The sequence below is a fragment of the Wolffia australiana genome, chromosome 5 (assembly GCF_029677425.1).
Source record: "Wolffia australiana isolate 7733 chromosome 5, ASM2967742v1".
In the NCBI taxonomy this organism is placed as follows: domain Eukaryota; kingdom Viridiplantae; phylum Streptophyta; class Magnoliopsida; order Alismatales; family Araceae; genus Wolffia; species Wolffia australiana.
In genome coordinates, this window is record NC_135839.1 from 20,689,780 (window position 1) to 20,711,021 (window position 21,242).

At 38.8% G+C, this 21,242-nt stretch overlaps 3 protein-coding genes across 5 annotated transcripts; 2 read left to right on the top strand and 1 right to left on the bottom strand.

Annotated features, from left to right (window-relative positions):
- Window positions 1–7,271: 7,271 nt before the first annotated feature.
- LOC144703807 (Tetratricopeptide repeat (TPR)-like superfamily protein) lies at window positions 7,272–10,608 on the bottom strand. Of its 2 annotated transcripts, XM_078576073.1 has the most exons (6): window positions 9,880–10,608; window positions 8,964–9,110; window positions 8,830–8,883; window positions 8,669–8,749; window positions 8,413–8,604; window positions 7,272–7,538 (listed from the first exon to the last, which is right to left on the bottom strand). In XM_078576073.1, the coding sequence occupies exons 1-5, from the start codon at window positions 10,519–10,521 to the stop codon at window positions 8,431–8,433; spliced, it is 1,098 nt and encodes a 365-aa protein (XP_078432199.1). In that variant the 5' UTR covers window positions 10,522–10,608; the 3' UTR covers window positions 7,272–7,538; window positions 8,413–8,430. The 2 variants fall into 2 exon arrangements, with proteins under 2 accessions (XP_078432199.1, XP_078432200.1); XM_078576074.1 differs by lacking the exon at window positions 8,830–8,883 and having other exon boundaries at window positions 9,880–10,607.
- Window positions 10,609–12,171: 1,563 nt separating this feature from the next.
- Window positions 12,172–13,825, top strand: LOC144703808 (putative cytokinin riboside 5'-monophosphate phosphoribohydrolase LOGL10). 2 transcript variants are annotated; one of them, XM_078576076.1, is made up of 7 exons: window positions 12,190–12,573; window positions 12,651–12,748; window positions 12,820–12,850; window positions 12,928–13,027; window positions 13,109–13,179; window positions 13,262–13,405; window positions 13,474–13,825. In XM_078576076.1, the coding sequence occupies exons 1-7, from the start codon at window positions 12,463–12,465 to the stop codon at window positions 13,627–13,629; spliced, it is 711 nt and encodes a 236-aa protein (XP_078432202.1). In that variant the 5' UTR covers window positions 12,190–12,462; the 3' UTR covers window positions 13,630–13,825. The 2 variants fall into 2 exon arrangements, with proteins under 2 accessions (XP_078432201.1, XP_078432202.1); XM_078576075.1 differs by having other exon boundaries at window positions 12,172–12,573; window positions 12,928–13,179.
- A 130-nt stretch (window positions 13,826–13,955) lies between these two features.
- LOC144703153 (uncharacterized) lies at window positions 13,956–15,155 on the top strand. Its single transcript, XM_078575253.1, has 3 exons — window positions 13,956–14,201; window positions 14,276–14,576; window positions 14,656–15,155. The coding sequence occupies exons 1-3, from the start codon at window positions 14,094–14,096 to the stop codon at window positions 15,054–15,056; spliced, it is 810 nt and encodes a 269-aa protein (XP_078431379.1). The 5' UTR covers window positions 13,956–14,093; the 3' UTR covers window positions 15,057–15,155.
- Window positions 15,156–21,242: the final 6,087 nt, after the last annotated feature.

A 21,242-nucleotide genomic window follows, 5' to 3' on the forward strand; every position in this document is an offset into this window, starting at 1 on the left:
CATTATATCCATCCACTTCCTGTGGTGTAAACCGAGCCGACGAACCTGCCAAGTCGTGTTACATCATGGTGAGATGAGATGGGGATAATGACTATTCAATAATAATACGACAAATATCACCATGATCGGTAGATAGTTTAATGTGAATGAAGCAAGAGAAATGAGAAAGTGAGATAGGGGAAGATGGGATGGATGATGGGATGAGACGTACAGATGAAGGAGGCAAATGTAAGGGTTGAGTGAGGAATGAGATGGAGGAAGATAGTGTTTAGGATTTATTAGGTGAATAGAGAGGAAAACATGAGACGGGATCGTGATGATGTAGATGATATGTGACGTAGGCGGTCGAATGATGATGATGGCTGGTAATAGATGATGGCGGATAGTGATGATGAAATGGATGTGATATACCTAAGTGAATGTGTTTAACATGGATCAATATAAGGCAAAAGACTAACCTTAGGTCCTTATGTTCTGCCGGGTTAAAGACATTTTTCCTCATGCAGATCAGCATCCCCACTTCTCTGTTGACTTTCTCCAAGCACTAAACACACCAAGAACACCCTTTTTTGCACCTTCAAAACCTCACTCTCTTTAAATTTTTCGCTCTAGGAGGTAGTGAGTATATATATATATACAACTATGGGGGCCTCAATTTATAGATCCAACCATACATATGGACAATGATAGAAAGACAAAGGCACCCTCAATTTTTTCGCTTGACCTACCTCTTGGATAGTTACATGTCAAGCCCTAAAGTTGGATGACTCCTAGCTGTTGATTTAATCCAAATATTTCTCTCTCCTCATCCTCGTCAGCACGGTCATATCAATTTTAGAGTTTTGTCTTCATCATGGTATTACATGAAATCATTGATTTAGATTGGCTTGTGTCATCCACAATGAATGACTCTCGTCGTGCCATGTGTCATTTCCTTGAAAAGACAAAATAAAGCATAAATGTATATTAATATAATAATAATATTAAAAAGAAGAGGACTTATGATGTGATGACGCATCAATGTGCCCCATGTCAATGTGTTTTTAGTAAATCCAATAAAATAAGGACACGTGGGTGTCACGTGTCTCGTGACACATCAGTTGCGACGCTATTCTTGACCAATTTGAGGAGAGAGGAATATTTAAATAATTCATTTTCACTTCCTCGGTCTCTACATCACATTTATTGTGAGAAAAATACCCATTTTTTATTGGGTCATGTCATCGTGCCGTTTAAAAAAATAAGAGAGAAGGCATTAGCAAAAAATGCCATTATGGCGTTGCTTATCGTGATGCCATAACAGGATCACTTTTAATGACTGATTGCCACTAATCATTAACCTTAACCTTTAGTTGGTCTCTTTGTTTAGTCAAATGACAACACATGGCACAAAAGGAATAAAACCCAAAAATAGCTTATAATTCATAGAAAATTAAATAGGAAGCCTAAAAATTTAATAAATATATATTTCGGCATAGAAAATCATATCCTTTTTAATATATAAATTCAGGGAAAATCATATTCTGACTCAAAAAATTATTTTCTTTCAGAATATAACGTGAGAAAAATCCATAGGAGTACTTTAAAATCAAAAAAAATTAGAAGATCATGAAATAATGGATTTAATCATTTCATCTTGATAACACATGCATATAACCAATTTAATGTGGATAAACATATAGATATCATCAACGATTATCAACGGTAAGTCATACCTAAGCCAATTGAGAGTCACGCATATGAAGGATTACATATATATTGTAACTGATGACAAAGGTTGTATGAGGGAAAGTTCAATGCCATTATAACTGATGATGGGAACCAGAACTGGCGCCTCTTTTTCTTCTTTCATTGGCACTCCACTCACTCTACTTGAGAGAATTCATGGTGAGACGATCCACTATACCTTCAAGAGAGTTGGAGAAGAAGAGGATGCCCACCATCACATTGATCGTGTGGATACATCTAGAGGCTGGACAAGTAAATCTCTTGAACAGATTCTCCCCAAGACAAAGTCAAGTGTATGATTAGTTCCTTGTAAGGTATTATGATGATTTCTTATTTTATCATTAGATTCTAAATTTAATCCCTTATTATGCTACACATAAAGTAGTTCGTAGCATTCAACCAAACCTTAAGAACCCAACAACACTATTAGAGCCAGCTTATGAAGGCTTTGTCTGATTGAGGAGAAAAAGGCCCAATTTGGCTTCTAAAAGTTTGATTTTTGACACAATTAGGACATTTCCTAGTGCCGTTGATAAAGTCCAAAAATTAGGGTTCTAATTGTTGTTGGATCTCAAAAACTCATTAGCTTTCAATCAATCCACAAGTCTAGGAAACAAGTTTAAGGATAAATTTCACAAAGATCTACGCCTTTATGTATAGATCAGACAACATAGATGAAAGGGGGGGGGGTAAAAATGAAACATCCCTCAAAAGTTTAGCTTAATCAGCCTTCTTAATCGTCATAAATCAAGCTTTGAAGTTTGAGTAATCCTTTGTCGGCTGTTTAAATATCCAATCATCATTCATTTTATCATTGGTGCGATCACCTCAGATCAATGATCGATCACTCCTAGAATGCCATGTGTAGTTGCATAGAGGAAAAAGACAAAAAGTCATTTTTATTAATCAATCATTGTGTGAGATGGTGGCACATTACCACATGCCATGTCACACATATTATTTCTCATCATTTTATTTTATTTAATTTTGAAAAGAATGACACGCCGATGCATGTCATTGAAGTCCAAAAGATAAAAAGTCACCAATGATTGTATGATGCATTTTTGCATGCCATGTCAGCATCACATATGCTTTAGACCAATCCCAATGTTACAGGTGTGCACAATGTGTAACCCCACAAATGTCGACATTTAATTTTGTATTATTTTATTATTTCCCCCCTCAATCATGTCATCACATTTATTGTGCTTTAAATCAGGTCTTCTCTCTATTGGTCAAAGATAAAAACATGTTAATCAATGATGGGACGTCATGGCATTATATATAACGATGCCATAATGACAACTTTTTGTAATGATTAAGTTGAGGTGAATCTCTTGATTGGGCACCATTTGATTGAATCGAATGACGACATGTGGTGAGAAGGATATTATGACATTAAAAATATTAATTAATATTTATAAAAGAATCCTAAGTGATACAAGAATATGATATTGAAAAAATACATAAAAATTCCATTAAATCCACAAAAATAAGAATTTTACTCAAAAATAGATTTAATCATTTTAAGATTCATTAGACAAAGATATTATTATTTAATGCATAAATAACCTAATAATATGCATGTTATCAGCCAACCAAGTCAAACATGAGTGCCAGGGTCAACTCCCAATGCCAGTGCCACACGAGAGCCTCTTAGGGTTGTTTTGCAATCTCCCACACAAAACATTTGTCATCGTTGGGTTATTATTTATGTAATTTTTCATCCACACGAGACACCCAAATGACTTAGGTATTGCTAATCGCCAAACCATAATTTATCATTTAGTTAATACTAATGCATAATGGTAAACATTGGAGAATGACTTCCCCCATATCTCTATTACCATGGCCATGGATTAATGCATCTTCTTCCTTGTTTCAATCTCCTCCTATACAAAGGGCGGGAAATCCTCTCTTGACCACTCAATCACCTTATTTTACTTCTTACTATATATCTGAGATAAATCATGTTTGAATATTGTTATTAATATTCAGAACACATGCCTAAGGAATATTGATATCTGTACTAAGATCTCATCATAATTCACCAGTTCAGATATATTCATGGACTTCATCATAAGTATCACACACATATCATGATCAATGTAAAATAATATGAAAATTGAATGATATATATAATGTGTGATTGGCTTGCTAGCCACATAGACTTGTTTCAATATCCTACTTGGCCAAAATCTATTTACTTTTAGTAAAAAAACCTTTTATTTTATAGTGATGCTAAAAATACATAGAAATAATTACTTCATTTATGAATCTGCACCTTTTTGGTCACTAGAACTCTTCCATTCTAAAGGGAAGTGTCTTATAAAACTCATTAAACCCTTAAAAGACATCCAATATTTTATTTGTACACAAGCGCCATTGGTATCACACAGAAATGGATTAGGGTCTATGATGAAAGAGATGACTCCAATGTTATTGATGATCATTTAAAACACTTTTTCTACTCTCTGAAAGATAGGGGGGATGTGATCATTTAAAAGAAAAAAAATGAAGTGCAATAAATAAAGATGGATATGGAATCAAGATAAATGAATATAGCCATAAGATTTAGAATGCAAATGAATTGGAAACCAATACACTGTGAGAAATGAAGAAAAAAGGAACATAAATAGAGATAGAAATTAACAAGAAATAGTTTTTCAGATATATATATATATATATATATATATATGAAAAGAAAATTTAAGACGAAGATTAACTAGAGGTGGGAGTGTGCCTGATTGAGGAAAGAAGAAGAGAGATAGAGGTGTTCTAACATTTATTTTGAAATTGAGAGAAATGTGTGCTTCATCCTCATACTAAGGATATACTTTTATTTTCTATGATGCCATTTTACAACAGAATGAGCAGGAACATTAGGGTTGCCCATTTTCTCCATGTACTCTCACAAAGGAATAGATGTATATTTCTTATGCTAATATTTGGGTTATTCATATGCTAATATTTGTTTTTTAATTTGACTATAAAATTACTACATGATAATCATAAATAACATGGTAATTATAAATTTGATATCAAACATAATAATTTTTTAGAATGATCATATATGCATATTACTTAAGGTTAAAATAGTTTATTATATGGTTACTATCATATACTATTTTTTTATTTGTTCATACTTTTACAGAATGTTTTGACATTTAATTCAAAAAATCTTACAAGTCAGAATATTTTGAATGATGGATTTGAATATTTTAAAGGATTTTAAACACATTGGATTTTAATTTAATCTGTTTCCCCATCTGTCACAATCTGATTTTTTAAGATTGCGACCAATCATTCGTTGACACGAGTGTTGGCAGCCAACCAAAGCACCATTATTTTTTTTTTCTAAGAAAATGGATAAAAATAAAACATCAAATTTAAATAGCAATAAATGTCATCAAAAGTGCATGAAAAGTGGCGAATAGAGAAAATTTGATTAGAGAAAAAATGAGCCAATGCACATGCTGAAACATGATTTGACGAAGAATAAAATGCATTACATTTTCCAAAATTTTCATTTTACCTTCTCCTTTCCCAAGTTCACTTGGTAAAGTCTGATTAGACATGTAACTTAGGGATATATTTTCCAGTCAATGGTGTGTTTTTGTAATTTTGAGGACTTGTGTCATTATATGACTAAATGTATGGATTTTCAGGTGAATAATTAGCATCTGTTTTGTGATTTTAAATGCAAATTTTGATATAAAAAATACATGGGAGTGAGAGGATTCCAGTGACACATTGGTGATCATTGACAAGGCTCGAGGAGGAGAGAAATAAATAATGGCTTAGAATTGGCCAACTTTAAATATGATATCTGACTTTCTAGGAGTTCAGGAATGAAAGTGATAGGGTAATTTTGTATTTCTCTCCTTTTACAGACTCTTATTTTGGATCCATAAATGAACCTCCCCATCCATGTAAAAATGATACCGCAGGATTTTACTGGTAATAAATTTTATCAGAGTGATTTTCGTATTCTAAGTATCACTTGGATCCATTCTTTACTTTCAAGATCAAAGTATTAAATGTGTAGTGAAGAAAGAGTATTACTTGATTGTTGGACATGTGACAGCAATGTTAGTTTGATCTTCTATCGTTCTCTGTCTGATTTCCACATTTTTCCTGTTATTATATTTGATGATAACCTGTACCCTCATAAGGGACTCTGTGACGACTAGGCACATGATGACTAGGGACTACACCAATCAATAGCATAACCACCTCCATTTTTGTTACTACTATGATCAGCAAACTTTGTCTCCGTTGGTCCACTTCGCTTCTTCTTGGTGTGTACCTGCCACCATTTCTATTATTTTTATCAAAATGAAATCCCACTCCGTTCCACTCCATTCGCACTTATTTCATGTTAACTATCACCTAGCATTACTGAAGTCCTTGCTAATTTATTTGAATTAGAATCAATTAGTATTTCCGACCTAAATCTCTATAAATTCCTATAATTATTCTAGTAAATTTGAATAGATTTGGGTTAAGACGAATCATTATTCTCCCCCCCCCCCCCCCCCCCAAAATATTTTTCACTCGTTTGCTTCCATGAAACTTGCTCAAATTCTCTAAAATTATAAATTTATAAATTACTTGAAAACCAGTTTTTAATACTTGAGCTTGGTGGATTCTACTTTCTGTCACTATATACCTGCAGGGAGATACTTAAAAATTTGAATATTCTTGAAACCTTAAATGACATGTTTGACTCTAATGGTTGGTTATCACTTCATGGCTTATGAATTTGGCGTTATTACAGAACCCCTGTATCAAGCTCTTGAAATAGTTGACCATAAGAAATATTTAAACAAAGTTGTCTCATTAAAATGATTTTAAGTTAAAGAAAGTAGTGACATCATAGAAAAAAAAAAGTAGTGACATCATAGATAAGCATCAAATCAGTAGTAATGCATCTAAATAAGCTGTTGAAATAATCTAAATAAATCGGATTGCAACATGTGGCGTGACAACGTTAAATCACCACAAGTTAATTTAAAACACAAAAATACTTTTAAGCATCCTAAAACATATTTCTATACAACAAAATGATTTTATTTACAAATATGATTTAAGAGAGTACCATTTAAATAACACAGAGTCTAAGGAAGATTTGAATATCATCCTGAAAACAGATCTAACCATTATAACATTGACAACATACACATTATCATTTTAGTGAAAATTAGTATGTAAAGTTATTACGTTGAAGTAATAATTTATCTTTCAGAGTGATCTTGTGTTTTGGGGTTTATATGAATTATTAGAATGAACTATTTTGATAAAGAGCACCCCACATCTATTCTAATTGTTTGCACACTAATGTCTCTAATGAACCATAATCATCATATAAATGAGATGAGTGAGTGATATTCTATCAATATTTTGAAGTTCATCTTGAGTACTCTTCGAAAAAATATTTAAAAGGCATCATTAAGTACTAGTGATCGCTTTTTATGGTGAACACAAATATTTTACTGAACATAAACGAGACCTAAGATTGTAATTAGCTTATAGACCACATAAATCCATCAATCTCTCAACAAGCAAAAATGCAACACTTTTGTCCTACCACTGTCTAAGTATGATTTATTCTATCATCCGAGGTAGCGAGATCAGTTGATTATTGGGCTACCTGATTTATATGACAATTCTCAAGCGAGAGTTCTGTTCAGCTTATGCAAGAATGGCTTCATCCATCCCTTGAATTGTGATCCTTAAGATCTGGGGGTACTTGGACCGCCCCCCCAACTGCGGACGCCCACGACAGCATTGCCTGACGATGCCGGGCCCTGAACAGCAAACACATTCATCGGGGGAGGTTAGACATAATAAACTTTTATTGATTAAACACAATAATTCATTTTATTCAATTACTCCATTCCAGCTCCCAGTAGGGAACGGCAGCCATCATCCATCACGTCACACGTCACAGTGACGGCAACATGACAGATGACGCGATGGTGACAGTGACGAAAATAGGGGTCCGTGACGGTGACAGTGGTGGATGACAAACTGAGCATGACGGTGACATGATGTTGACGCGGGGGTTCGGACGAGTGAGGTGGCGGGACGACTGTCACAGATGACGGCCGAGACAAATTTTTAAAAATGACCAAAAAAGCTTGAAAATCGTTAGATTTAAGCTTTTCGATGGCCGAGAATTCGCCGCATGGTATTGCTGCTAACTTTATTTCTTGGCATTTTGCAGAAAAGTGCCTGCAATTCAAGTGCGCAAAAGAATGCTGTCCAAAGATAATTGGAGAAATGGCCCTCCAATTCTCTCTCCTCCGCATGCTTGTTTTTCCCGTCACGCATGAAGGTGACGCAACGGGGATGCCACAAACCATGACGGTGACGCCGTCCAGTGACAGGGGTGTGACGGGGATGTTGCAAACCATGACGGTGATGTGAACATGACAGATTTTTCTGAAATCCTTGGACGTGTGATGGGACGGTGACATGACGATAGTTTTGTCACGTCACCGTCCGTCATGGATCATCATCCGTCCCGGACGTGCCGTTCCCCCAGAGATAAACTGGGTTTTAATTCCACCTAGAATAGGAGTAAAAAATCTATATATTTCATACCAAAGAACGATAGAAAAATATATAAATTCAACCAGAATATATGAAAAACGCAAATTTAAACTATTCTTAACTTACCCTACTTCTCTCAAGCGCCTATTTAGAAGCCCCAGCCTGTTCTTGAGGTTGTCCTTGCGCTTCAGCCTTGGCTGAAAGAATCACGTCATCGAGGAAACTCCGCTGGGGGAATTCTTCGGGAACGAGGCTCCGATAAATCTCAAACTGCTCCTCTGCTTCCTTACTCCTCTCCAACAAGCTGTAGATTATGCCCTAAAATCAAGAAAGATTACCCATGATCAAAAGAGCAACCGGACGCGAAGAACCACTCAATTACCTGGCAAAGATAGGGCCGGAAATCCCTTGGATTCTCCTCAGCGAGCTTCTGAAACCGCCCCAATCCCCCTTCCAAATCGCCCTGACATTAACAATTTCTTTAAGAAACATGTTTCACTTTGAAAGAGACGAATTTTGAATTATTTTTTTGGGAAATTGCACATTATTGTCAAGAATGAGAGCTTTGAACTCCTTGAACCCCTCCGCACGGTTGCCCTGCAACGCAGCATATCGCCAATGTGGAGAGACGGAGATTTAAGAGGGGAAGAGATGAAGAGGCAAAATCGAGATTGTACCATTACGACGTGCATCTGGGCAATTAGGATTCTGATGTTGCGTTCTTCGGTGATTCTCTGCTCGCGGCGGGCCAGCTCCAGGGCTTTCCTTAACATCTCGAAGACGGCCGGTCCCTCACGGTTCTTGTGCATCACTAACGCGAGCCCCTGTATTGAGATTGAAGATTATCCGCGCAACTTATGAATCATCATTTTAGATTAATCAACAAGTTTAAGTAATGATATTTTAGCAGAGAAATCAAAGAAGACCAGAAGGAACGAGAGGCAGAGAGCAGGTATGGAGTTGAGTGTTCAATCCGAGCCGGTGCCATTGGATCTTGAAGAAATTTAAGATAAAACATACTCATGTCTTTAGCATAAAATTTCAGCCGAGAAATCTAAGAGGACCCAGAAAGAACGAGAGGCAGAGAACAGGTCTGGCGTCAATATTTCAATCCGGTCTGGAGCATTGAATCGTCTTCAAATTTAAAATAAATAATATTGAACTTTTCAGCATCTATCGTTGAATCTTCATTAAATTTAAAATAAATCAAATTGAAGTTTTCAGCACCTATCGTTGAATCTTCATCAGATTCTGGAAAATTAAGGCATTTAAGATAAAGCATAATTGTGTTTACGACCTAAAATTTCAGCGGAGAAATCTATGACGACCCGGAGAGAACGAGAGGCAGCGAACAGTTCTGTTGTTAAGATTTCAATCTTCTTCAAATTCTAGATAAAACACACGAGTTCGCAGCGATAATCATCCAATTATCATCAAAATTTGAAAAATCTAATGACTGGAAGGCTATCTAGCGAAGAATCATGTAAAAAAAAGGGGATGCTACGATGAAAATCGATGAAATCGAGGTCCGAAGAACACAGAACGATATATATGATTGGCGGCTATGGAGCCTTACTAGAAGAACATGCATACATGCAATGCTCTCAGCTGAAGAGGTTTCTCCTCCAGAATGTCTCTGAAGAGCTGTTTGGCCTTGGACAGCCGGCCCATAAGCTCATAACAAAGCGCCTGCAGAAGCCGCCACTCCACTTCCTCAGGCTCGGCTTCAATCAGCCTCTCCACATAGCTCACAGCTTCCCTAGTCTTCCCCTTTTTCATCTTCTCGTAGAACACCATCTTCAAAGAATTCAAATCTTTAGGATTCGAATCCAACAACCTCTCCGCCATATCTTCCTCTCCATCAGTAGACAATTTCTCTTCCGTCGCCGCGCCGGCACCACGGATAGTGTCAGCGATCGACAAGGCAGGCCGGCGGCCGAAATTCCCCAAGAACAGCAAAGATCCGATGACAGATACGGCCAAGAACTTGACGGAATTCTTCCAGACTGCATTATCTTCAGTTCTACTCACATGATTGCCTTCGAAGCAGTAACACGAACTTTTTTTGATCATAACCGGAGTAGATCTGCGGAGAAAAATTCCAGAAGAAGAACGAAGCGAAAAAACGAAATTCCTTGCACGAAGCCGTGAAAAGTCGAATCCTGAGCATGTCACATCAGCAGGAACCCTAGAAATCGCGGAAGATCCGCAGATCGACATGGACAAACAGAACATTTGCAAGATTTGGTAAATTCCCGGCGACGAAGGAAGCGGATTTTGGGGGTTTTAGGCGGCTGGAGAAGAACCTCGAGGAAGAAGATGATGAGGGGAGGTTTTCGAACTTCTTAATGGGCCAAACCTACTCTCAGCCCATTAGATCGGCTGCCATGTTACGAAGCGATGAGCACGGGAAGCGTGCGAAGCGAGGCTTAGCGATTTCCGAGGGAAACCAATCATGACTGGGCCGAGAAAGTAAGACATGACGAAATTAAATGCGGGTCTCTTCCAGGCCGTCCGGCCCATTAAATTCAACAGACCCGTACGGGGAATCCGACGGTCGAGAATAGCCCCGCGATCGGATCGGACGGTTGAGATGCGGCGTAGGGACACGTGGGCAGAGGCTGTCACTGTTACCGCGCTGGCCCGGCATTGACTGGACTCCGAACCGGCGGCCCCTTCCCGGTTCGTGGAATGATTGTGCTGGGCCGTACGCGTGACCCGACAGGGCCTTTTAGCCGGAAAGGCGGCTGTCCGAATTCCGGGTGACGTCATGTGATGTCATCTGGATAAGACGGGACACGTGGTCGGCCTCCATTCGCTGCGCTGACGCCCACACAAACTCGAGGTTCGATTTGCACAGTAGAACACAACCCCCCCAATTCGAACAATTCAACTAGAGGGGGAGATGGAGAGAGAATGAGATATAGAGAGCGATAGCTAGAGAGAGAGTGATCAAGAGAGAGAGAGATACAGAGAGAGAGAGAGACAAAGAAAGGGTGATAGAGAGAGACAGACAAAGCACGATGGAAAGAGACAGAGAGAGACAGACAAAATCATGATAGAACGAGACAGAAGAGAAAGAGATAAAGAGTAATTGAGCGATAGAGAGAGACAGAGAGAGACCAAGAGAGAGTGATGGAGAGATAGAAGGAGATCGAGAAAGACAGGCAGAGAGTGATAGAGAGTTGGGGAGAGACAGAGAAAGAAAGATGGAGAGTCAGAGATAGAGAGAGACAGAGAGAGAGTTAGAGAGAGACAGAGAGAGTAATAGAGAGATAAAGATGGAGAGTTAGTGAGAGACAAAGACAAAGTGATAGAAAGTTTGAGAGAGACACTGAAAGAGAGAAAGATGGAGAGTTAGTGAGAGACAGAGAGAGCGATAGAGAGTTAGAGCGAGACAGAGAGAGTGATAGAGAGTTAGAGCGAGACAGAGAGAGTGATAGAGAGTCAGAGAGAGACAGTGAGAGAGAGAAAGATGGAGAGAGAAAGATGGAGAGAGAAAGAGATAGAGAGAGAGGAGAGGGGTGGAAAAACTCCGCCGTTCACAATTCCATACGTGAACAGAGAATTTGGTTTGAGAGATTTTCTCGCTACGTTCACGTCTAGTTAGAGGTTTTTAGAGAGAGAAAGGGCTATAATTGCCGAGGCTCGCCGTAGAGAGCCAGCTTTGGGCGAGATGACCACTCGGAAAGATGGTCTTTTTGGCACGAATAGCCCGCTCCCTACGTAAAGTGCAAGAGAACAGCGAGGCATTCTAGAGAGAGACTGACTGTGGCGAAGAATATAAAGACAGGCTCGGCCGGGCGAATTACGCCTTAAATTGCCTGATGGGCTGAATCCGCCATTAATGGAGCTCAAAGCGAGAGAAGAGAGACTGGCTTTCCGGCGGTCTAAGTGTGAATAAACGTGTGGCCAGGCGTAGATTTGACCCTCATCAAGGGATCGATTCCCGAGCCGAATTCCAGACCCATCTAAGCAGGAAATCCCCCAAAAGATTCCTGCCTTCAAACCCCCCCCCCCTCTCTCTTTCTCTCTCTAACCCTGTCCGTCGCTATATAAGTGCCCCCCCTGCTCTAACCCTGGTCGGCTCTTTCACTTACGAAGTTACATCTCACTACTTCCTTCTCTCTCTACTATTTTCTACCTGCTAATTTCACGTTGTCTCTGCGGAGAAAGATGGAGCTGAGGAGGAAGTCCAAGTTTGGCAGGATTTGCGTCTTCTGCGGAAGCAGCTCGGGTAAGAAGAGCAGCTACTCTGAGGCGGCCGCGGCTCTCGGAAAAGAACTGGTTCTCTTCGAATATCTCTGTATATTTCTCTCTTTCTCTATAGTTTTCGCCCTCTAATTTAGCCTTGTTTTCTGCAGGTCCAGAGAGGCGTCAATCTCGTCTATGGCGGTGGCAGTATCGGTCTAATGGGGGACGTCGCCAAGGTCGTCAGCGGCGGCGGTTGCCACGTCTTGGGGTCTCCTCTCTCCCCCTTCTCTTCCTCTCTCTAATCTATCTCTCTCTAACTATTGTCTCTTATAATCGCAGGGTCATTCCCCGGACACTCATGCAGGATAACGTGAGCTCTCTCTACTACTCCCTCGGTCGATAATCGATAATCGAAATAACTCCCTCTTTCTCTCTCCAATTCTGTAGCTAACTGGCGAAGCCGTCGGCGACGTTCTCGCCGTGTCCGACATGCACGAGAGGAAAGCGGAGATGGCGAGACAAGCCGACGCCTTCATCGCTCTCCCTGGTTCTCCGCTCTTCACTTTCTCTCTCTACTTATCTCCCTTTCTCTCTCTTGTTTGGAAACCCTATTTATTGTTTTTACCAGGCGGCTATGGAACTCTGGAAGAACTGCTCGAAGTGATCACCTGGGCTCAGCTCGGAATCCACAACAAGCCGGTAAGTTCGCCTTAATCTCTCTCTCTCTCACTCTCTCTAGGTTTAGCTATTATCTGATGATTAACATTGTTTGCGGTTTCAGGTTGGCCTTCTGAACGTCGACGGCTACTACAATATTCTACTATCGTTCATCGACAAGGCGGTGGAGGAGGGCTTCATCTCCTTCTCCGCAAGGCGGATTATCGTATCGGCGCCGACCGCGGCGGAGCTAATACAGAAGCTCGAGGTTCGATCTCGGCCGTTGATTGGGCTCTTCGTTCAGATCTTTTGCTGATTCTTGCGGTGGGTTGATAGGAGTACGTGCCTCAGAGAGACGAAGTCGTGGAGAAGTTGATATGGGAGGTGGATTGCGCGCCGGAGGCGGCGGCGGCGGTGGCTGCGGTGGCGGCGGCGGCGGCGCGGCCGAGCTACTACTTGCCCGAGCCGGAGGCCATGGCGTCTGCTTCCTGAAGCTCGTAGTCTTCTTCTCTCCAAACTTGTACTTGGTAGCCCAGAGATATATATATAGTTCTCGCTTTTGTCCGTCGGCGGCGCGCCAGCGGCGCCAAGTGTAGTCGCCGCCGCTGCGCCGCCCGCGATGGGGGGCGGCTCGGTTTCTATCTTTTCTTGTGGCCAACGCATTGAACGGATGACGTAATTTAACGAACGGATGACGTCTTTCAAACGAACGAGTGCCGTGGGAGACGGACGGATGACGTAGCATGAGAGACGGATGACTTTTTTGTTGTTCCGTTCCGTTCCGTTTGTCATTTGCATTACAAGTGGAGGACTTGGTCAGGAGGTAACAGCGACGTGACGCTGCTTCTCTTTCTCGTCTTTTTCAGCGCGCGACGTGGGCCACGTGGCGGTTGGATGGGTTCTGAATGTGGGCCCCGCGGATTATTCGGTCTTAGATATACCCTTCCCGTTTTCAAATGTTTGGGTTCCCGCCAAAAGTGACTCGGTCGGATCGGGGCTCTGCGGCGATGGCGAGGCAGCAGATGTTCATCGCGCTGCGATGCTTCGATTGTGATACGATGCAGGTTTGAATTATGGGAGGAATTCATCTCGATCTGTGTTTTGATCTCGCTGATTTGAGTTTTTTGGATGGGATTAGGTCAAGCAGCAGAAGAGAAGTAGCAACAAGTGGATTTGCGCGGTGTGTAATCAGAAGCAGTCTGTGAAGAAGGTGTTCGCCCGCAGCGGCCTGGCGAAGGATGTTCGTGGATTTGTTCAGAGGTTCAACATGGCCAGATCTTCCGCGGAGCGTAATGATCCAAGTTTTTCTTCTCCGGATCATCAAGGTGGCAGCGACGTACGTTCTGATCATGTTGAAGAGGAAGATCTTTGTCCTGTTCCTCGGACTGATTGGTCACAGTTTCTAGATCCGGTCGAGGGAGAAGATCCCCCGGATGATGGTACGTTGTTCACTTATTCTATAGATGATCTTCAGCTTTTCTCTGCCTCCGATTCTCCTAACCATTAATCATCGCGCAGATTCATGCGCAGACCTTTTCTTTGTGACGGAAATGCCTCCTCGGAAGGCTAACAAACGAACGGCCACTTCAAAAATCCAGTCGGATCGCAGCACTCCGCGAGAAGACGAACCTCCCCGGAGGAATCTCTTTCGAATAGAGCAGAATCGAAGTAAGCAGCATTCTGACAGTTCATCGGCACGACAAGTTTTCTATTCATCAACAGGCTCCGGGGAGAAACGCCGCTGTCTTCCGCTCCGGCCTTCATCAAAATGGGGCGAGTATCTGCAAGAAGACGCGAGCAGCGAAGTGTTTGAGAATGGTTGTACATCCCCCAGTGAAAGAGCAGGTTTCAACGAAGGCGTGCATTGTGAGTTACTTGAATCGGCCTTCGAGGAGGAAGTGCACCCAGACTTTCTCTGATCTCTTCTCTACCGACTTCAAACCAGGTGACTATTTTCTATTCTCACTTTGAATCTCTTCACTTACTCTATAGCAAAAAGAAGATAATTTCCGTGTTCATAGTGCCAGATTTCATTTTTAATAATTATTGGATATTCTTCCTGGCCCTCAGTAGCATTCCACGTGAAAAGGCAGAAGAATCCCTAAAATTTTTTCGCAGAATTTTTTATCAGTACAAAGTCCATGTGAAAAGGCACACCAGCCTTTTCCCATTTTTAGGATACAACCCAAATGTCTAATAGACCAATACCCGCTCCCTTGATATCACTCTTAAGATGATTCAATAGTTACCAATTATTGAGAATACATTATCCATTTAAAAAAATTCAGACAAGGGATCGGAATAACAATTTTGATCCTAAATATCCGGTTTAAATCTGATTTTATTGGAGGGCCAATCCATTTGAAGTGGGTAAATCTTCATTAGCTGCTAATCCCTAGAGTCATGTTGAGATTTAACTCTTGAGGAAGCGGATTAGAATGTTAAAGAATCCAGAAGAATTGTAAGTGATCGACAAACCAATGTAAGGAGAATATCTGAGATGTTGTCATCAGCCTCGTTCATGTCTCCACCTTATCACCGTCAAGAGATCACCCTTTGCACTTTGTTCTAAGAGGAAGATTCAAATAACTCTCTCATAATTGGGATGGAGAACAGGCAGAAACAAAGCCTTTTAAAAGGCTCAAATCCAAGGCCTTAGTGGCTCCCAATATACTAGTCAAGATATTATCTCTAGGATCTGCAACATCACTTGTAATGGACAACTCCTAAGTCTCATAATACATCTGATCAGCCTCATCAGCAGTCACGGTTGATCCTGAAATGGCAGTTAATTGTTACTTGGTGAAGATTTTTTGTCTGCCCTTTTTTATGTGAATGTAATTCAACTCAAGTCAACAAGGAGTAAACATTGATTACATCAGTTCCATCCAAATCTTCCTCTCTCAGTCCCAATTTAATAACCTAAAATGTTAATTTCCTCAATAATTCTTAATTTAAGAAACTTAACATTAGCATGTATCAATATACAAATTAATGTAAAAGATAATTCCTAAAATATATAAGTATGTAGGTTCTTTCAGAGCCTTAAAATACCCAAAAGTAATTCATAATGTACATCTAAAATAGTTATCTATTGTTTCATAATATAGATAATGGTACTTTATATCTCAACATACTAAACCATTCACCCCTCCACCTCTAGCAACTAATTCAAACTTTCAAAAGAGTAAAAGTTAAAATTGTATTCATGAAATCAAAACACTAGGAAATGTGTAGCACCTACACAATTCACAATCATAGTTTAATGTCATGCATTTGTTCCATTTTTTAAATTTGAGTTATTATTTTTTGGATAATCTTACATAAACATTAAGAAAACGGCCCAATTTCAATGAACGATAAATTTTACAAAAATGCAGCATACGAAAGCATCATTTCATATTCAATTTTTTTTATATTGAGTATTTTGATGGAATAATGAACTTTATGCTTTGAACACCAATATGAATTTTCCTTTGACCCATTAAGGTCCTCATAATGCACTCTTGGTTCTTAGTGGATATGCCTAAAAAATTGTCATTGGAGGAAAAATAGAGTAAAATCAAAAGGTACATTCTGTTATTCAAGTATGCCTCACAATGGGGTGCCGAGAGAGGTTGATAAAGATAAAAAGCAAGATTACGGTCCATTCTATAGAGCCCTCACTGGGGAGCTGCATTTGAACCAAAATTTTATCATGATATGGATGGCCAAGGGAGATCCTATCAAAGATCAGATTGAGCAATTTAACTCTAATTTTATGGAGTTGGAGAATACACATAAAAGAAGAGATTGAAGATCAAGATCTTTGATTGCATTGGCCTTTAAAACATTGCTACAAGGATTTGTGTGTGACTTTTTTTTATGCTAGAGACTCAATGACTCTGCATGAGATGAAATTGATCATTTTAGAGGGATATTGTGGACAGAGGCCTCAGTTATGGGAGTGGATAAGGGAACTAATCCGAAGCTTTTGTACCATGAGGTAATGCAAGACAAAAAAGCCACCATCAAGGAGGAAGAAAGTAGTCATTATCAAAATCAATAATACACAAAATAATTGAAACTATTTTCAAAAGAAAGGACAATCAAGGCTTTGAATAGAAACTTATGTATATGAAACAGATCACAAAAAAATAATTCTACAGAAAAATGTGTATGACCAAGGAGGGAATGAAAGACATATATACTTGTGTCCTTTTCCGCACATATTTATGAAATTTAAATGGGTATTCTTGAGTCTCCAGTGCCTGTTCAATAGCATTGGCTGATACTATAGCTTCTTTGATTGTTAATCTAAAGGAGGGAAAAACTTTGAAATAGTATTCCCAAGTTATATAAACGTGGGGTTTCTTATCATTGCCTTCTCTGTGTCCTTCGCTTAAATATTTACCAAAAATTTTATGTAGCTATTCCAAAAGAATCATGTATAACCATTTGAGAAATGACATAGATCAAGTACAGATTTCTAGTTTGGAAATATCACAAAATGTGATTTAAAGTGAACATTTCCAACTGATCTTACGTTTTAGAATTTAACAGTTTTTTCCAAGTAACAACACCCATGTGAGCAGTATGCTCTAAAAAAACACTTTTGGCAGTAAGCCTATGCCCCAATATATTTTTTAGACACTTGTCCCCTTTGAACTAGGTACTAGATGTATACATGCTTAGACATGAACAAGCTTATGTTGTTGTTTGAGAATAACACAGCTAGCTTATTCTTTTAATATATCTTGGGAGGATTTTTACTCTCACTCAGAATCTAAAGTAGTGAAAAATACTTCAGCCACAGTCCTCAATTGGATGTCTCATAGATTGTATTGTCTTTTGTTGTCACAGTGGAAGACAGTATAAGCAATTGTTTAACACTCCACGATTGGCTCATCCAAAAAGCAAAAAAAATATAGATCGAGGAAGATCTTGATGAACTCAAACTTACGGTAATAATTTTTAGTTTATATTTGTTTTAATTAATAATAGTTTATAAATACTTACGTTCACATAACAAATTTAGGGAGTGATGCATACGGGTTGTCTCTGCAGGGAATGATAATTATGGATTTAAAGCTCTTTAAATGACAATTCAAGAGGCATAAGAGCGGATCAATTAAAATATGAGATAGTGAGGTGGTGGAAACGGTGAGAGGCAAAATTACTATACAATAAGAACATGCTCAACATTAATATGAGTGGTAGATAGAATGACAACAGAAGAATAAGATGAAGGAAGATGTGAAGAACTGATAATGGGGGTAGAAGATAAATAAGGGAAAAAGAGAATAAATGGGAGAATTAGGATTTAAAAGTGAGTGATTATGATGTGAGACAGAGATGATGGAGCAGAAAGTGGTGATGGTTGTGGAATGAAATGTCAAGATAGAAGGATATGAATCTAACCTAATAAATATGATGAGGCTGCGTTAATGTAAGGGGAGAGACCCTAAACCTTCCACCTTATGTGAAAACCACGAAATTAATTTGAAAGATTTTTTTCAGGAATTTACATATTCAAAGAGTTAATATAGCTCCGCCTCTAGATTGTGATTCCTCAAAGGGCGACGATCTGTACTATCTATGGTTAACTCCCAACTTATGTATGGATTATTTTATTGCTAAAGGAAGCTCCATTTTAGAGCAGGATAGTTATATTCCCTTTCATGAACAAGAAAATTTCCCTAACATAGAGTTGAAACTCTCTTTTCTTTCATAAGCTTAGTCATTATGTTCCACTAGGATGACATAAACTTCCTGATATTGACAAGCCTCTCCTCTTCTCTGTTGACCTTCTCCAATTCACTCAAGACACCAATGAACACTTGAGGAATCTATAAACCTCTCTCGATTGGCCTTCTGGATCATCATATATCAATTGCTGAATTTGGATCAATCCTAGCAGTTGATTTGAATTATATGGTTCTCTTTCCTTATCCTCGTCACTGTCGTGTCTTGGCTAGGGCTTTTTTCCTTTGACTCTTTGACTTTCCACAATGATCGACACTTATTTCTTTTTTCATTCTCTATCAATGGTTCATCAAATGCAAGGAATCCCTACACAATATGACAAAATAGGTACAGCTAAATAATATTTGAGTGTGTGACATGGTGACGCATCAGTGTGCAACATGTCTATGCATTTGATCTCTTCTTGCAATCCACACATCGACACCTGAATGCCACATATGCTCATGTGTGACACATGCACATGTGGAGGTATTCCTTGTGCAACATACGATGAGTGCCCTAATCACAATAAAAGATGAAGTCATGATTATTTAAAAGAAGCTTTTCCGGTACCTGAGAATGCATTTGTTGAAGTATAAAATTGGTTTTATGCACATTAATTCAGTGATTAAAAAGATTAAGATAAACATTAGTCAATGATCAGCCATTATGACATCATGATTTGGGATGTCATAATGACATCCTTTTTGTAAAAAATCATTACAGAAAATGATGATTGGTCATCATTCAACAAATCAAATGGCAACAGATGGCAGGGCAAGATTACTAAACCCAAATAACATATATAACCTAGAAAAATAAATAAAATACGATGTCAGACTTATAAAATGATATCTTTAAGAACTAAATGCCAAAAAGTTCCTAGAAAATTATATTTTGATGTAATTTTTTTCTTTCAGAATGTGATGTTATAAAAAATGACCTAAAAGTACATAAAATCCAAAAAACCATTCTAAAAATAAAATTAATCATTTTAGCCTTGATAAAAAGTGTATATTATCATTACTATAGGTAAATATGCAAAAGAGTTTGATTAATCACACTTCTTTCCATGTCTTTGAGAGTTATTTTTCATCTTTTAGTCTTACCATTCAAGCTAAGAAATCCTAAAATAATGTACCAAGGGAAAATTCAACACTCTTCTGAAGTCTAAGCAAAAAGGTTCTAGACATTATTGGCCTGTACCATCATTTTTTCCATAGGAATGATCATTCACCCTTAGAGTCGATGTTATTGACCTAAACCATCTTTCAGACATTATTCACCATTAGAGTTGAAATGAATAGTTTTTATTCTTTTGCAAAGTTGATTCCCAACATCGGCCTTAAAAATTTTGAAAACATCTCTTACTTCAGATTTCTCATGGATGAGATACAAGTATCCACATCGCGTATTAATAACAATCAAGGTGACAAAATATTGTTTACCATTCCAAGATGCTTTATGATAGAGTAAAAAAATGATCATATGTATCCATTCAAAGATTTTTGAAGCTCAATTTGAACATGTTCTACTTTTCACTATTTTCCATTGATACATTTGGTACATGTGCTAAACTCTTTTAACTCTTCGGAATTGAGGATTCCTTATTTTTGGGTTATGTGACCTTTATTGAGATGCATAACAAAATAGCATATGAATAATAGAATCATAATGACACTTACAAAAACCAATGATCAAAGCACCTATGTATAGATTGTGTTGGGTTTTACAGGCCTTGATTTAGATGAACATAATGATTCCTTCCACCGGAAGAGTTATAACGGAATCACTCAACATGGAAATGAATAATCTCAGCACAAATCACATTCATGATTTTTTTGATCCACGAATAAGTCTGTGGAGTAGCTCATATGTGCCGCCTCTAGAAGTATACATCCGGTCTATGGCACACCATATCTCCTCCTCCACCTTAACGAGATTCATTCACCCTCCATCATCGTTATTATGACATCGTGATCACATCAGGAATGGAGCGGAGCTGTGGGGAGAAGGAAAAAGAAGGGGAAGGCCACTGAACTATTCTGGCTTAAGTAAATTTTTTTTGAGGGCCTTCCCCAAGTTGTACTAGTGGGTATTCTTCATAAAAACTCCAAAACTTTAAGTATGTTTTTCAACGTCCAAAATACCATGTCTTTGACCCTCGAGGCCCATGTATGAGTATAGTTAATGACTGCATTGGCCCAATAACCTTAATTAATTATATCATCATATAGATCAATCAATGTTGGACCAATATAACCCAATTGAGAGAATTAAGCCTACCAATAGGTCGGATCTCTAGCCCATGGGGTGCCAAGCTACACTTCATGTTCTAGAATACAAAAATGAGTGTGTATTGACTCCCTCATGGAACCTGT

Coding starts and splice junctions, on each gene's coding strand:
- LOC144703807 (XM_078576073.1), bottom strand. CDS start 10,521: ATGTTCTGTTTGTCCATGTCGATCTGCGGATCTTCCGCGATTTCTAGG. Junction 9,111..9,879: donor TTCAGCTGAGAGCATTGCAT/GTATGCATGTTC, acceptor ATCTCAATACAG/GGGCTCGCGTTAGTGATGCA. Junction 8,750..8,829: donor CTCTCATTCTTGACAATAAT/GTGCAATTTCCC, acceptor TGTTAATGTCAG/GGCGATTTGGAAGGGGGATT.
- LOC144703808 (XM_078576075.1), top strand. CDS start 12,463: ATGGAGCTGAGGAGGAAGTCCAAGTTTGGCAGGATTTGCGTCTTCTGC. Junction 12,574..12,650: donor CGGCTCTCGGAAAAGAACTG/GTTCTCTTCGAA, acceptor TGTTTTCTGCAG/GTCCAGAGAGGCGTCAATCT. Junction 13,180..13,261: donor TCGGAATCCACAACAAGCCG/GTAAGTTCGCCT, acceptor TTGCGGTTTCAG/GTTGGCCTTCTGAACGTCGA.
- LOC144703153 (XM_078575253.1), top strand. CDS start 14,094: ATGTTTGGGTTCCCGCCAAAAGTGACTCGGTCGGATCGGGGCTCTGCG. Junction 14,202..14,275: donor TCGATTGTGATACGATGCAG/GTTTGAATTATG, acceptor GGATGGGATTAG/GTCAAGCAGCAGAAGAGAAG. Junction 14,577..14,655: donor AGAAGATCCCCCGGATGATG/GTACGTTGTTCA, acceptor ATCATCGCGCAG/ATTCATGCGCAGACCTTTTC.